The 17560-nt window shown below is 46.9% G+C and overlaps 1 protein-coding gene across 8 annotated transcripts in view; it reads right to left on the bottom strand.

Annotated features, from left to right (window-relative positions):
• Positions 1 to 2613: 2613 nt before the first annotated feature.
• YAP1 (Yes1 associated transcriptional regulator) overlaps positions 2614 to 17560 on the bottom strand; it is a 114284-nt gene continuing 99337 nt past the window's right edge. For all 8 annotated transcript variants that reach the window (XM_045486579.1, XM_045486584.1, XM_045486581.1 and 5 more), the window contains 3 exons: positions 12445 to 12575; positions 8649 to 8761; positions 2614 to 6341 (listed from right to left, as the gene is read on the bottom strand). In XM_045486579.1, coding sequence (XP_045342535.1) covers positions 6103 to 6341; positions 8649 to 8761; positions 12445 to 12575 — 483 coding nt within the window. In that variant the 3' untranslated portion in view covers positions 2614 to 6102. The remainder of the gene's footprint in view (positions 6342 to 8648; positions 8762 to 12444; positions 12576 to 17560) is intronic.

Raw genomic sequence — 17560 nt, 5'->3', positions numbered from 1 at the left:
AAACTACATCCAAAAGGTGCTGTTTAAGTCGTAGACTCTGTGGAGGTCACAGGAACTAGTTTCATCATAAAATACACATGGGGACAAGACAGGAAGAAGTATGCGGGTAAAGGTGTATCCTAGCCTAAGAAGCCAGCAGGCTTCAGTATCATGCTACCTAAGGGTACCCTCCTGCTTTAGATCCTCTTTGTTTTCTTAAAGAAGTTCCTTTTACTGAGAGTCAAGACCTGTCCACTCATCCACTTGGAGTACTAACTGATCACAAAGTTAGAGTAACTAGTTTTTAATAGTTTCCCCCCCTTTTGGAAAAGGCATTCTAAGCACCAGATTAGCTGTTCGGGGATTTTGCAAAGTAGGCTCTTGGCTCAGGTATCTCCAAATACTGCTTTGAAGAGCAGGCAGATATTCAATTTTTTCCCTTTTTTTCTGGTTGTTGTTTTCTAAACTTCTAACAGGTTCCTAGCAGCTTGGAGGTCAGGTATCCTGCTCCAGAAGTTTGTTTTCTGCTAAAATATGGCAGATTTTAAAATCAGAATCTCTTCTTAATACCGTCTTGTTTTGGGGGCGGGCGCCTGGGTGGCTCAGATGGTTAAACGTCCGACTTCCGTTCAGGTCACGGTCTCATAGGGCATTGGGCTCTGTACTGACAGCTTGGAGCCTGGAGCCTGCTTGGGATTCTGTGTCTCCCTCCCTCCCTCCCTCTCCCTCTTTCGCTGCTCTTCCCCTGCTCATGCTCTCTCTCTCCTACAGAAATAAATGTTAAAAAAGAGTGAAAAAAAAAAATGCCACCTTGTTTCGCCCATGCCTCTATTCTGCACCTGTTTTCAACAGTGACCGTATTATGGTGGCTGTGTTTACGCTCAGGAAGTTATCAATTTTACATAGTTTTTTGTGTCCAGATAATATGGCCAAAAATACTCCATGTGTGATGCGGAAAAACTGCAGTAAGAGATATCATGGAATTCAATTTCAATTTCATTTCTAATTAATTAGATTTTTAATCGAAAAAGACAAACCTTTACGAAGTTTCTTGTGATCAGTGACACAGAGCAACTCCGTGTCCAAAGAGCGGAAGCGAGACGACACGCGGCCGGTTCCCCACAGCACACAAATTTACCTGGCAAGCCAGACTTACAAAACTGAATATAAAGCTAACATAACCTGTGGTTCCCAGGGCAGGGATGGCTGGCTGTTCCTGCAGAAGGTAAGGAGACGTGATGGGGTCCTCGGGGAGGACCTCAGCTGACAGGATGGCGGCCGCGGGCACTGGACAGGACTCACAGGTCTACTGACCACTCCTGCGGTCGTCACGTAAGGCTTACTAGTTACTGTTCTTTCTTTCTCTGGAAAACCATTTTTCTGTTCACCAGCTAAGCAATTCACTTACTGGCATATTTTACTGTAGTTCTGGGTCTATCTTAAAAAAAAAAAAAGAAGTAAATTACTGCACATCGGGTTCTCAGTAAGACACCGAACCCTTCCGCAAACACTTAGAAGGCACACCCTTGCTCTCCCCCTAGAGGCTCTTCTTCCCACATCCAAATTAATATATTCCTGAGTATTGTGCCACACACACTCACTAAACCAACTATTTAAAGATTGTACAATGAGGACCCAGAGGACGCAGAGTGAGGGAAGCACTCCTATCACCGGGCTTCCAGCTGCCGGCAAGGGCATGGCCTCTCAGAGCAGCCCCCGGGGGTCAGGCCATGCTACACACACGAGGCTCGGTTCTGAACTGAGAGGCACAACCACGACACGTTGGACAAGGTAAGGGGAATGCTAAGGTTCCAGGGCCACAAAATTAGGATTCCTCCACTGTCAAGAAATTACACATAACAAAAGATGAAGTTTTCAGATTTCCCTCTGCAATACTGATGTGTGACAGTTTAACTGAAAGATATTACTACATACACAAGCACAGAAATAAATCATTTTCAAGGACAATCACATCTACTTCTTATTCAAAGTTCAGGACCTACCACCTAAATTTGTGAATGTTATTATTTATAAAACAATAACTAATAATTTTCATTAACCTAAGTTTTAAATTTTGGAGACCGTGAGAAAATACCGTGGAGAAAGAAAAACCAAAGGCTATTTTGAAAGACTGCATAAAGCTCCTTTCAGTTTCTTCTGAACACCACCAACAATGGCCATGGTCCATGTGAAGAGCACACAACATAAAATTCAAAGAATTACGTCCAGGGGCGCCTGGGTGGCTCAGTCAGTTAAGTGTCCAACTTCGGCTCAGGTCATGATCTTGCAGTTTGTGAGTTCGAGCCCCGTGTCGGGCTCTGTGCTGACAGCTCAGAGCCTGGAGCCTGCTTCGGATTCTGTGTCTCCCTCTCTCTCTGCCCCTCCCCTGCTCACGCTCTGTCTCTCTTGCTCTCAAAAATAAATGAAGCATTAAAAAAAATTAAACAAACAAAAACCCAAAGAATGACATCCACGCTTCAAAAGGTCCAAAAGCCAAACCAGCCATAAGTTTAACGTGTCTACTGGTCACAAGTATAATCACTTTATATTTCCTTGTCGTTAGGACTTGCTCTATTGGAAGACCAGTAAGAAGCCAAAAGGTCTTAAATATATTAATTGTTAAAAACACCAAAGAAGAGTTTAAGGAAAGAATATATTTGAACCACATAAACAAAAAAGTATTACATAAGAAAAAAAAAATGTAACAATTTATGTAAGTACCTAACATTTGAGCATGCTCTTACATCTAAAACAGATAACAAAAAGGTAACGGGGACTATATATGTACATTTCACAAGTGTGCGTTAAAGAATTCTCTAATATAAAACATTTAAATTGTGGAGAATACGTTTCATGATACAGAAGACAACTGTTAAGACAGGCACACCCACAACCCTTACAAAAACATGCTTGCCGGAGATAAAACACATCTGAGTACTCACTTCTCAGATGTGAACACTCCACGCTCGTCAGTCAGTGGACACCGCTTCTCGCTTGTGCACCGTGAGTGTCAACACTGGTGTGGGGTATGAATTACAATCAATTACCGTTATTTTTCAATGTTTCTGCCAAACTCCCAATAAAATGCACCTATTTAGTATGAATACTAGAAACAATATTATTTGTATATAAAGTCACTTCCTTAATGCTTTTTTTTCTTTTTTAAAAAAGACACTATATTTATTAGAAAATAGTTATGACCACACATAGTGCTTTGGAAACTCTGAAACCCCAAATCAACACGTTCCATCAAGTGTGAGTAGCTCTAAGAAGCCCTAACTGAAAAGAACACAGAAGGTAAAAAGCTGATAAATTTAAAGATTATAAAATTGGTTTATTGTGAAAGCAATTCAAGAATACCCAGTTAAAATCTTATCCCGACGCTACCCGATACAACCAGGAAGCACTTAAACACTTTTACGTTAGGAATGAGGACATACAACAAGAAAGGCCACATCAACGCTGTGATCAGAGGAAGGACTCCTAGGTCTCTGTCAGGTCATCAGTACAGAGGGCATGACAAGGTCAAATATGGCGGCCGTCAGGTGTCTCAGCACCAAGGTGTAACTGGGCGAGCTAAAGTCGAGGCGACAAGAACTCCTATTCCTGTTTTGTGGCTGTACTGAAGTGACTGAAACTTTAGGAACAACCACCTTTAATGACAGCGAGTTGCAAGACCAGTCTTTACGGAAGAAAAAGAAATTCATCAAGTCCCCTACCAAGGTCCCACTGAGTCCTCGAGACCCCTGCCATGCCCCCCCCCCCGCCCCCCGCCCCCGGGCCTAAGCCTACTCTGTGGCTGTTTCAGATGCAGCTTACTGGCAAACTGGGAGTGCCTTCCGAGTAGCTCTGACCTTCAGCACAAGAGAAAAAACAACATGCTGCATCGTCCATTTACTCAATTATGCATTCTAGGTACAATTTCATTATTGCTCTTAAAAAAAAAAAAAAAAAATCAGTGAATCTGCACAGTGGCCATTTCCCCTCAGGTAAGTCAAGATTTACTCTTTCTGTTGTCTTCTTAATAAAACCCTTAGATCCAGTAATTGCAAATGATCAACCTAAGGATCATTATGTACAGCACAGCGACTGCATGTTTGAGCACTGGAGGTACTTAATCTAAAATGTCTCACTCCTGACTTCTGCTCTCCTCTAAACTGAAGGGTCAAAATACTCTGATTTTGTAATTAAAAAAAAAAAATCTATCTTCCGAAGCATATCTTCCATTAACAGTTTTAGCCAGGAAAATAGATTTTTATGTCTGTCACGAGCCCTTGAAAATAAGGGCTTATTCTAGAAACAACAAAAGACCCTTAATCACAGAGGCGCTAGCTGGTGCCACTATAATTCACAACCAACTATTACCTTCATAGCTTATACTGAAGAGTTGATTCATGCTCATTTTGTTCCTTTAAAAAATACTCTTTGGAAACCATTATGACTCCTGTAGACACATACTCTAGTTATATCTCTTCCTGTAAAAATAAAAGTATAATCAGGATTATCTCTATTTCTTTGCGAAACTCAACTACCAATATACATTTCTTAAATCTGATCACTTTACCAGCTAACTCACAACCTCGACAGAATTCTATGTACTGTCCAGGGTCAGTTCTCAGCATACAGAAGTAGGAGCAAGTCTTTTAAGAACTATCTTGTAGGCAATATTTCCATGTAGTCTTTAATGTGTTTGTTACAAATGAGAACTAAGGTACTAGAATTTACTCCCAAAACTAGGGCGAAGGTAAATTTCCAAAGCTAAAGGAAGGAAAAGCACTATGTAAAGCTTACCTCTGTCACGTATATTATGAACCTATTCAGTGATTTCCCATCAAAGCTTAAAATTAGTCCCAGGGATTATCAAGGGGAAAATAAAGCCCTATCTTGTTTTCTTCTTTCAAATTCATCAGACAATACTGTGTGCCAGAGGGCAGACTGTGCTCCTCTCAACACTCTACGTAAAAACAGCCCTTTCTAGAATACTAAACTACCCAAATGTCTGCAGACTGCCCCAACCAGGTTTAAACTACCTCTGAAATATAAACTACTAGTCATGTATTCTAAATGCATACATTCAAAACTACCATTTTAAAATAAATTGGAAAGTAGGGAAACCTTAAAAAAAAAAAAAAAAGATACATTCTGCTATCACACTATTACAAAGATTATAAGTGTGTGTGTGTGGGTATATATAGAGAGAGCAGATAATCATGATTTAAATAAGATGTTAAAAAAATCAGGAAATGTAGATTTTTACCAAAGGCACTACAATAGCCGCCCCGAGATACAACTATAAACAGATTCTTCGCTACTATGGTAATTTGTCTAGGTTGGGGGGTGGGGGTGGGGGCAAAAACAAAAACAAAACAAAACAAAACAAAAACACAACCCAACCAATCAAAACGGAAACAAACAAACAAGAAGCAAACCCACAATAAACCCACCCAAACCTATACTAGAGTATGTGGCAATAATTAATATATTTCTATGGAAAAAACTCTCTCATGCCTTATAAGCTCCTAAAATAAAATCAAGGTCACTATGTGACTAACGAGAACACTAGGAGGGGAAAAAAAAAACACCGAAAGTAAAACAGTCTTCAGCCTCGGTTTCAGCTAGCTCATCAAATCCGCGCGAAGTACGTAACATCAGACCCGACATTCCTGGCCTGGCAGACGAGCCAGTTGTGGTTTTCCACTGGCCACACCACACGCAGCTGAAGAAACAACTGCCTGACAGAGTAAATGCTGTGACACGAAGCATCCGAGTTCCAAGTCTGAGTATTCAGTTAGGGTGATGGGCGAATGTCTAACTGGGCAAAAGGAAAGGCGTCCATCGTCCAAACAGGCTCACTTCCCCCAGCCCCCAAAACGAACAGTAGTTATAGTAGCAAAAGAAACAACAAAAGTCTCGAGTCTTTAGGGCCAACTAGGATAGAGGTCAGCAATATATTAACAGCAGCAACGGACAAGGAAGAGCGAGACAGTGGGCGAGAGAATCTTGCTGGACGTCTGTTCATCGTTCTCTGAATCAGCCACAAGACTGCGACCGGCTATGCCTGGAAATTTCGGGCACATCTCCTCAGATCCTTCACAGATTTGGAATTCGGTCTACCTGAGGGCTCTATAGCCACGTGAGAAAGCTTTCTTTGTCGAGCTTGGTGGCGGCCAGCACGGACTCCATGTCGTTGAGGATGTCTGAGCTCAGGGCTTCCTGCAGACTAGGCATCAGCTCTTCCCCCTCTATGTTCATCCCGTCCCCCTCCAGCGTCCCGAGGTCCACGTTCGTCCCAGGAATGGCTTCTAGGTAGTCTGGGAAGCGGTTCTGCTGAGAGGGGAGGGTGCTTTGGTTGATAGTGTCGCCTAATTGGGACGGAGAGGAGAGAGTCGGATTTGAAACAGCGGACATCAGAGCTGTGCGACGCGAGCCTTCAGACACGCCGGACTCACCCCCGAACCGATGCCCAGAGTTGATTTCAGGCTGAACAACCCACCGAAGACAAAATAATGCCAAGTTTACTTTTGCTTCAACATGGGTTCAGACACTAAAGCCGCAGCTCGACTGCTTGTTACTATGTACTGAGCAGTGAAGGGGGTCACGGGAAAAACCGAAATCCCTTGAAAAACTATCTCCAGTAAGAGAAAGAACACGTACATCACACCCGTGCATCGCTACTGGATGCTCTTCTAGAGAGAAACCACTAAGTGAGATAAATGTAAAAGTCACGGTGTGGAGTGAATTCAAGCACACTTTATGGCAGGTTGAAATCGAGGTTTTCCCGGTTTTGAAACAGCGCGGGCAGCTTAAGCGCTCTTTGACCAAAACTGGTAGCGTGCCTTATTTGAGCACTTAAAACACTGAGGTAGCTGGCAAGGCCCTTGAGGACCCTCTCCCATGACTCGTCATCTTAAACCTGGAGGGAGGCTTCTCTCTGTGATCCTCCTGTTGCACGGGATTCAGTGTTACACCCTGGGGAGCACCAGTGTAAACGGACTGGATGCAAACTCTATTCCGGCCTTGGAGATTCCCGTTCCTCACGGCAAAACAAGCCTCCCAGAAGCCCGTGAATAAGTAACCGTCCCTTGCCTTCCCTCTAAGGGTTCCCTGATGGACCTGGCCAGGAAACCTTTTTCTGAGCATGACCACGTTCGCATTCCTTAGAGCTCCCGGGCACATACCTCCCGGGAAAGCAGCACAGAGCATGGAGGACACAGGGGTTTGGAGAAGAGCCAAGGGGAGGGGGGAGGGGCAGGGGAAGCGCGCTGGGCATGAGATGGGTCTCAAGAGTGGGCACGGGAAGGGGGACCAGAGTCTGAGGGAAGCAAAGAAGGTGGCAGGGCGCACTCTCAGGAGCACTGAAGCCGTGAGCTGGATGAGCGACCCGCCAGCAAGGGAACCGGCCGCTGGAGCCGCCGGGGGGCTGCTCCGTCTCTCGGCCAGTGCACGCCCTGCGCTCGCTGCCAACTCCAGGGCCATCGGTGCTCGCCAGTTCCTTGATTACCCTTCTCGGCTCCTGCAAGATGCCCCGCAGCTATTGTGACAGTAAGCAGGTGAGCCCCGCAGCCTCGTCTTTCCCCCTGGTTTTCTGAGCCCCTAACACCTAAGTTGGAGCAGAACCCTCAGGGAGGGGCAGGTGCACACCGAATCGCATTCGATAGAGGGCGAGCGGATCGCAGACAGAAGTCTCTCTCCGAGATTAAGAACACGAGCCATCAGGACGCCAGGGGGCTCAGTCGGTTGAGCGTCCGACTTCAGCTCAGCTCATGGTCTCACAGTTCGTGGGTTCGAGACCCGCTTCCGATTCTGTGGCTCCCTCTCTGCCCCTCCTCCCTTGCTCAGGCTCTGTGTCTCAAAAATGAATAAATGTTTAAAAAAAAAAAAAGTTGGGGCGCCTGGGTGGCGCAGTCGGTTAAGCGTCCGACTTCAGCCAGGTCACGATCTCGCGGTCCGTGAGTTCGAGCCCCGCGTCGGGCTCTGGGCTGATGGCTCAGAGCCTGGAGCCTGTTTCCGATTCTGTGTCTCCCTCTCTCTCTGCCCCTCCCCCGTTCATGCTCTGTCTCTCTCTGTCCCAAAAATAAATAAACGTTGAAAAAAAAAAAAAAAAAATTAAAAAAAAAAAAAGTTTTTTAAAGGAAGGGAGAGGAGGGAAGGAAAAAAAAAAAGACAAGAAAAGGAAAGAAAGAAACTGAGTCATCAGAGAGGGTCCTCAAAGGCCTTGCCAGCTAACTCAATATGTAAGTGCTAAAATAGGTCACATCACCAGACGTCATCAGAGCTAAGTCGTCCAGGATATTTGAAAACTGGGAAACAGATTACAAAGTGCCATGGAGAAACAAAGCAGGCTTGATCTGAATCAAGTTTTCAGGATTTCAGCTGGTTTTATTTTTTTAAGGGTATTTACTTATTTTGAGAGAGAGAGAGAGAACACGAGCTATGGAGGGACAGAGAGAGTGGGAGAGAGAATCCCAAGCAGGCTCCATGCTGTTGGCACACAGCCCGATGCGGGGCTGGAACCGTGAACCGCGAAACCACGGCCTGAGCTGAAGTGACAGGTTACCTGACTGAGCCCCGCAGATGCCCCTTAACCGGTCTTCTTCCGAACTGCCTTTGCTCAGCTGACAGACCTGCCATGTCTTGCTGATGGATCGCTAAGAATGAAGCACACCCACCTGTGTCCATCTCATCAACACTGTTCAAGAAGTCGTCAGGGGTTCGAGGGACGCTGTAGCTGCTCATGCTCAGTCCGCTGTCTGTACTCTCGTCGCGGGAGTGGTAGGTGCCACTACAAAACAGGACAGTTACAGAGCAACACGAGGGTTTCCAATGATTTCCAGGTAAACATGGAACGCCTGCTGAGGACCAACACGGTTCTCCAAGAGGACGAGTAACCATTCTTGCAGCGTAAGAAACGAGCCCCTCCTCCTCTGGGATCTTACACAGCCCTGGAGGGAAGGGAGGCAGACAAGTCCATCCTTTTCTTTCGAAGTCTGTCTGTCTATGTATTTGAGAGAGAGTGACAGAGACATTTCACGCGTGAGCACAAGTAGGGGAGGGACACAGAGAGTCCCAAGCATGCTGCACTACCATCGGCACACAGCCTGACATGGGGCTCAAACTCATGAACGGTGACATCACGGCCTGAGCCCAAAGCAACAGCTGGATGCTTAACTGAGCCACCCAGGTGCCCCAGACAAGTTAACCCTGACTGAAGCTGGCAGCTTCAAGGAACCCAAACCACTCTGAAGGTCCTGGGTCAGGTGTCAAGAAAAGAAAAGAAGAGGGTGCCTGGTTGGTTCAGTCGCTTGAACATCCGACTTCAGTTCAGGGCATGACCCACGGTTCGTGGGTTTGAGTCCTGTGTCAGGCTCTGTGCTGAAAGTGCCAAGTCTGCTTGGGATTCTCTCTTCCTCTCTCTCTGCCCCTCCTCTGCTCTCTTTCTCTATCTCAAAATGAAATAAGCATTAAGGAAAAGAAAAGAACAAAACGTACAGCCACAGTTTCCTAGATGACAGAAATTCTCTGTGTAGGTATGCTCTCTGCAACCTGCAACGCCATCTCTGTCTGGGGGGGGGGGGGGTGCGCGGAGCGGGTGCACAGTCTGCTTATTTCAAGGTCTCCATCTCCCAGGTGGGACAGCACAGGCATCGAGTCAAAATGCAACTCCGGGTACTGGCGGGACAGGTTGGCACTACACTCAGATCCCCAGCTCGCGCAGAGTTCAAGCGAAGGAAACACCAACCCAAGACAAAGAACCAGAACTCCTTTTGGACTGGGCCAAAACAGACGGAGTCACCGCCGACAAGGTGAGAATTTCCTTAACCAAATCTCCTTGCTTCTGTGTAGGGGAAAAAACCCCAAACACCTCAGCTTAAGACAGGAACCCTTATCGTTCCAGCTCAAGGACACATTTAAGAAAACAACTACAGGGCACACACCCTGGGGAAAAACAGAAAAACACGCATCAAGATTTTAACTTTAGGCTAATGAAGTTAAACACAGCCAGTCTTCATTGCCGACATGAACGCACAATCTCCCCTCACTGCCCGCATGAGCACACAGTCTAGCCTAAACATCGTCACTGCCTGTGTGAGCACCCAGGAGGAGATCTCGCGGCCTGCTCGAGCACACAGGACAGGAGATCTCCTCACTGGCCGCGTGAACAGAACATCGCCCTGAGCTCGTGGCACTCCAGCGGCTGGCATGGACAGCAAAATCTGGGTACTGCTGATTTTTAAAAATCTATGGTAAAGTGGGGTTCCTGATGGTCTCTGACAGGGATGTGAACCGTAACTTTTCTCAACGCCTGGACACTTGGGCAGCTCTTTAGCCCGCACAAAAGTGCACCAAAAAACCCACCTAAAGCTATGAAAACCAGCTTCCACGGTCACTTGGGGTTGAACACCCAATCCCCCCACATTTCCTCATTACCTGATGCAGGTGCTCTGTCCTCCCCCCAACCCTGCACCCCGAAACTGCTGGATTACTCCGATGCTTCTGCCAGATTCTGGCAAGACGCAAAAGCCTCACAAAGACGCAAGAAATCACAGATGAGCGTCTGAGACGGTCTGTGTAAGATACAGCTGCCTTGGAGCAGGCAGGCCTCCCTCAGGATACGCTCGGTTTCCCTTCCACCAAAAGCGCACGCACGCACCACGCACAGGGCACTCGGGGGCAAAGGGCTGACTCACGGGGCCGTGCACAACTCTTCCCGAGGAGGCCGCACTCCCGGGGCCTGCAGCCCACCACCTCACACGTGCTCCCTGGGCACCTGCTCCCACGGGATGGGCCCGAGCCCAGGCCCCTGAAGACAGAGAGGGAACAACAAAAACCTACGAAGGATGCTTTCTGAGAGGCTCTTGACGTCAAGGAGGGAGGTGAACAAACACGGTGACGAATCATACTCCGGCGTTAAGTGAGCAAAGTGTTTTTAGAGCGGAGAGAGGGGTGTGGAAAAGTCTATGGAGAGGACACGAACCTGACCTCCGAGGGTGTCAGGGCAGAGGGGACACGGGATGCCACACGAGGGACAAGAGTCAGCATGGTGGCAAGGTGGGGTCCCAAGTGTTTGGAGCTAAGATACGTTTGAATTGAACACTAGACAACAGGGAAGCCGTCCAGTTTCTGTAAGAGAAATGCTACAGTGAGATGGGTTTTAGAAGCCGGGGTACTTCACCGAGTGGAGAAAGGACTGCCCCCACAACAGCAGCATGGATGATCGGACACCCCGTGACCTTTACCAGGAAAGTCTCCAACTACAGCCCAGCCTTCAGTGAAGTTCTAAGAGAATCTTCACGGACAGCTGCCAGAAGGACACGCCGTCCACCTGCATCCCTACAGTCCAACTGTACCCCGGGGCCAACACAGGTCTCCAAATGGGCCCTGGATTCTACTGATCTGAATTTTCCTGGTGGGGAAACAACAAAGTTCTGGCTTCAACCTTTCCAAATTAACCTCGTTTAAGTTCACAACTGCAATCTGGTGTAAATACACTCAACTTCCGGCCCAACTTTAAACTGGATGTGTCAAAGGAGCCAATACAAACTTGAAATACATTCTCCATGGCCTTCGAAATCAAGCCTGGGAAGCAGGGCACCAGTGCCAGTCTTACCACCAAGCAGACTATGGGATTTCTACGGTACTAAGTCTTTTGGTCACATGAGAGAAATGTTGTTTTTCTAAGATCATGAAGTTTTCAGCCTAGCTGGTGTTGACTGAAAGCACGGTACGATAGCTTTCCTAAAACCAAACATTTTTTAAATGGTTTAAAAAGTGCATTGCTTAGAACTGGTTACACACACACACACACACACACACACAAAACCAAAAGTAAAAGTACACAGACAAGACAGCATTTGTTCCTTATTTTTAAAAACCGAAACTCCATAAATATCTTGCGACCCAGAAGAATGAACCGTAGTCAAGCCTTCGTTGTAAACGGTTTTCCTGGCGCAGAGTGTGACCCGCTTCCATACACGGCACCGACATTTCTGCCGGAAACCCATCTGGGTGAACTCACTGAAAAGGACCTGTGGGCTGCGTGAGTTTGAAGCAGTGTCTTTGATAGCTGTGTGTTTTTACAAAAGGCACAACCTTACGTTTCATGTCCTTGAACTTCCTGTAGCGAAAGCGCAGGGCCCACACTCATGTGGGAAACTCCTGCCCAGGATCCTTCAAACGCAGGCCTGAGGACGTTTAGGACCACGTTCATCTGCTTTCGTGGAAGGGCACGCACGTGCCCGCCGACTCTGTGGTGTTAAGTCACCGTCAGTCAACAGACAGAAGCCAACACGTGACTGGGAAAGTGTCCCCAGGTCCCCACGGCCCATGTCCTCCCACGGGAGCCGGCTCTGAACCTGGAGTTCCACTGTCCTCGCCATTTACAGCAATGCTGTCTGGCGTCCCCCCCCCCCCCGACGCTCCTGAAGCTGCTCCCCTTCTCAGTGGCCGGGAACAGCCCTCACCCACCTGTTAAGAAAGGGATCGGAGCTAGTGGTCGTCATTGTCCTCAGCTCCTGAGACATCCCAGGCGAAGGCACTGGGTTCTGAGTCCCACCTTCCTGGTCCAGTGTTGGTAACTGGCTACGAAGAGCTAATTCCTAGAGAAAAAAAACACAAACAGGATCAGTCTACTGACAACAAATGTACTGTTCGAATGAAAGAAAGAAAACGCACACTAGGGGCCAAGTACATACAAAGTTCAAGTGTTAAACTGTCTACTTCAAAGCTAACAGTTTTCCTGGTCAGAAAGACCAAGTTCTCACATGCATTTCCAATGACTGAAATTTAAGTTGCATAAATTCAAAGTTGATCTAGTCTTATTATCCCCCAAATGTACACACTTTCCTACCTAACTTCATTTTGTTATTTTTTCTTACTCTGGCAGACACTCCCAAGCCCGCCCTACCGGGCACGACGGCAAATCTGGTCTCGCGAAAAAGAATTCTTCAAGTTTACTTCTACGCGCCAACTGTCCTCTGAGTCTGCACCAGGAATAAAGTCAGAAACACGCCATCGGAGGGTTTCTGAGCAGCCGCCATTGTCTCTCTGCTGGACTTGGGGTTGCACCCACGCACCCAGACAAGCCCTGCCGAGGCCACGCACCTCTCTCTGCTGCTCTGTCCTTTCTCCTCTACTCCCCTTGGGTCCCCGCCCTGCCTCTCAAGCTCTCCTAAAGCTCAGGTGTGCAGCTTCCTCTCTCTTGGCTTTCTGGTTTGACTTGAAATGTAGCTTTTGACTCCAAAGGACGCCGCCCCCACAGAGCGCACCCTCCTCCCTCCTCTGCAGTCTGAGCCTGCACCACCTCCCACTGAACCAGGTCTATGCCTGCTGAATACAACAGCCTACGAACAGGGGTTTCTTAACCGGAAGATCATGACAGAACGCAGAGGGTCTGTGAACTTGGGTGAAGAAAAGAAAATGCCACCTTTATTTTTCACCAACATCCAACTGCAATTTAGCATTTTCTTCAGTTACAAATACAGGCAACTAAACAGCAGTGTTTGTTATACCCTCTGGCTTTCCATCGATGGAAAACATGTTCATATCATAATGTAGTTGCAAATATCTTAAATTACCACTCATGCTCATCACTACTTCAGTGCTACTTAGTTATAAGACACGCTGTTATGTCTGGTTACTTACACATCAATTACCAAGTGAAGGATCCGCTCAACAGGACTGCTCCTCAACCTTCCACATTCCAATGACCCACGCCCACCTCCGTCACCCACTTGTACAGCTGAGACTGTGTCGTTCAAGACCAAACCTCTAAAACCTCGAGTCACGTTTGGGACAGTGATCACTGTGTCACCCTGGCTCACACTGGCTCACCCCGGGTCACACCCGTGCACAACGCCTACCTAATCATCTGTCACCAAACTGTTGGATCTCTGAATTGCAGTGAAAGCGACCACCATTGTACTCCAACCCCTAAACCCCTCTGCGTCACCCCGGAGCAGGCACGGACAGTCCTCCCCCAGAAATCTCACACACACTCCTCCTGCCTTCTGGGACCACAAGGGCTCTGCCCACCAGCTTCCTGTGTGACCTCCACCCACCTCCCCTCTCCTCCTGTTCCAGTTGAGTGGCTTCCCCTTTCTCTCCCATTAAAAAAAAACCCTCAGGTGTAAGTAACACACGACATTAATCTCCAGCGTGTAACAAAGACTCAGCGTTAGTACACATTGTGAAGTGACCCCCACAATCACCTGAGTAGATGCCATCCCTACACAGCTATGTTTTTTTTTCTTGTGATGAGGACGTTTAATATTTATTCTTTTAGCAACTTTTAGATATGCGATTATTATCCCGTTAATTATTCACTGTGGTCACCGTGACCTGTTTTATACCTGGAAGTTTGCACCTTTTGGTCCCCATCCCCCAACCCCCGATGTGTTCTCTTTATCTACAAACTTGGCTTTTGTTTTGGTTTTTAGATTCCACTTCGTAAGGGAGACCATGCGGTATGTGTCTCTGACTGACTTCTCTCACTTAGCGTAACACTTTGCAGGTCCATCCGTGTTGTCACAAATGGCAGGATTTACACACACACACACCCCTTCATCCATTCAACTGTCAAAGGACACTCAGGTTGGTAAGTGGTGGGCAGCGAAATGGACCCTTCGACAGATCTCAGGTCTTGGCCACCGTAAGTAATGACGCAGGGATACAAGCCTGAGCTCTGAGCTGATCGTCTGAAATACACAAGAGGCCACCTCACAGCAAACTGCCACCACGAGTCAGTACCACACACGTGCTTCCTCCATTTCTACAACAGGATTGCTAAGAAATGCAGAGAAACACGCAACTGTCCAGACTAGTCTAAATCGATGGTCTCTGGCCTTGAATGGCCACAGTCCCACTCTGTGATGTTCTGTTTTCTCACGTCCCCACCGTCACTGTCCCGCACCCGGCACACGCTCTCAAGCTCGACGCAGTCAAGGTCGTCCAAACGTCGGTCCCACGTCGGTAGGAACGCACAGGCCGTCCAGGCGTCTGGCTTTCTGCCTCCTCCTCTCGCAAAGCTCTCCCCAGTCGCACTCCTCTTCCTAACTCGTCCCCGAGTCTCCCCTGTCCCTGTCGAAGGCCAAGCCACTCTCCCAGCAGCCTCTGGGGACTCGCTGCATCTGTCCCCTGTCCATGCTCTCCACCCTTGCCAACCCCTCCCGCTGAGTGACCAGCACTTCAGAACCGCGAGGGTCTGTAGCACGGCCCTGCTGTCCACACCGCCTTTTGACTAGAGTGCTTTGCTGTCTTCTCTGTTATCTAAGACCCTGTTCCCTTCCCCGGGGAGGGGAGCTCTCTGCCATGATCCCATCTCCATCTTCGGGGAGACTGGACAGAGAGAGGTTACATCTGTACTAGTTTGAGCACAGGTATAACATGATCTTAACACTTATCACACAATATTGTAGTTCCTTCCTCCCTCCCTCCCTCCCTCCTTCCTTTCTTTCTTTCTTTCTTTCTCCTCTGTTCCTTGAGGGCACACTGAATGAATGAACAAATGGACGGTTTTGGAGCCTAATACCTTAACTTCTGAGGCTCTGAAGAATTTATGCTGCCATTAAAACATGAGGATGTACATAGGAAGAAATTTGAAAACGACTAGGATTGTAAGCTCTGGATGAAGCTGATGCTTAGAGTTCTCTGAGGGAGGGAGCTGGAGATCTGTCAGAACACGGCAGTACCTCGCAAATATCGTAAAGAGAGCCTCATGTGCTTTCTACTTCCTATCAAAGAAGGCAGGCACCAGTTTCTGCATAGCAAACACAGGACATGACACTACTCCGACTCGTTACTAAAATAACCAATAAATTGGCTATGATTTTTATGTTAACCAATTTTTATTTTACTTTTGTTTATGAAGTTCCCACTTTTTCAACATCGTTTTATGAAGCTAAAGCTAACTGTCAGGCGCAGATTCTCCATGCTTTTGCTACTCTGGATTTTCCCACTTTGCCGAATCTCGTCGGCTGCGGTCTCTGACAGCTGAACTGCTGTTGTCAGCGGCCGCCACAGACCCGCCGCCAACACTCGCAAAGAAGTTCATCTGGAGATGTGCCTGAAGCCGCCTGAGGGCTACAAGGGACCACGGAGACGCGCTTCTCATCCAATCTGTGCGGGGGCCGTGACAGGGGCCGTGTCGGGTTCATGTGAAGTGAGTCCGAGAGGCTCAGGAGAAAATGCCAGTTTACTGCACTGGTGTCGGTGGGGTGGGGGCGTCAGCATTGCCAGCGGCATGAAAACAAACATAACGTGCTAAGGCCAGTGACACATATACACACAGATCACAGAAACCAAAGCAAGGTAGGAATATTCAGCCCAGTTTTGAAACTTCTAGACATAGCAAAAAGAACAGAGTTGATTAAATGCCCTACGTAATTTCTGAACAGTTTTACTGAGGATAAATGATGTATAAGTACTTATACACATATTACCCAAAAATGGATATTCTTAACACGGCCTAGTATTCGCTGAAGACAAAACTGCTTTAAGTAATTAAAGTCAACTTGGTAGCCCCCTCCCCAAGTCATTAATTCTCAATGTTTGTATTTCCATCTGCTGTTAATATAATTTATTCCACTGGGTTCAATAAGGAAGATGGAAAAATTTTGTTGATATTTGAAACAAACTGTCAAAAACAGGGGAAGGAAACCAAACGCATTTACGCATTTACGCAGGGTAACAGACCAACTTACTTCCCCCTTAACTCATGACTGGGGCTCAACTGAGCGCAAAGAGAACAACCTATGTGCTTCCCGCGCAAACACACGTGCACGCACCACACACCCACACAGAGAGTCCTGTGAAGGCAGGCCTCAGAGGTGACACGGAAATTTGGGGAAGTGCTTGACTCCACGCTCTGCCTCGTCAGATTCTGGAGGAAAGGGCCTGTGGAGTCAGCAGGGACTGATAAATCCTGGCTTTTCACTGAAAGCAAGCTTACAACTGCTTGTACCCTTGGCCAAGAAATGGAAATGTGAAAGTGAACCAACTTATGTAAAATCAAGAATTTTAGCGGTACAATACTGAACCGTGTTTCAGAGCCATATAGACCTTTTGCAAGTGACTTTAGAGAAAAATAATTGTAACTGGATAGGTATGAAAAAAGCTACATAAGCTGAATGTTTTAGTCACAAAATATATTCCATAGAAACCTTTTGTCCATTATACGGCATTTAAAACTACGCCTGCATGCAACGATACGAACCTGTATAGAATAAGCCTGCTCTAGTGCAATAAAGTAGTTTTAGCAGAACTCACTCTGGACAAATATGGACAGTGAATCTGGCATAGACGTTTCAAAACAAGTTTGGGGACATAACTGGATCATCTATAAAAACTGATTTCAGTTGAGACACTTCATGTTGAAAGTTATGTCTATCTCTGAGGAGTCTTTTACTGTGAACAAATGCCTAAAATTAGAATACTAAGCTAAAAATACAAGTTTGTTAAGCTTCTCTTTTTCCCAAAGGTAGTTAGAATAAATAGTTTGACAGACTTTCAAAAACGGAGAAACAAGTTATAGGAAATTTGGCCAAAATTTAATCATGCTTCTGTATTTCAAAGGTCAAAAAGTTCT

This window comes from Leopardus geoffroyi, chromosome D1, assembly GCF_018350155.1.
Source record: "Leopardus geoffroyi isolate Oge1 chromosome D1, O.geoffroyi_Oge1_pat1.0, whole genome shotgun sequence".
NCBI classification, from domain to species: Eukaryota; Metazoa; Chordata; class Mammalia; order Carnivora; family Felidae; genus Leopardus; species Leopardus geoffroyi.
Note: the sequence above shows the minus strand (reverse complement) of the source record. Positions and strands in the feature narration are given on the sequence as shown.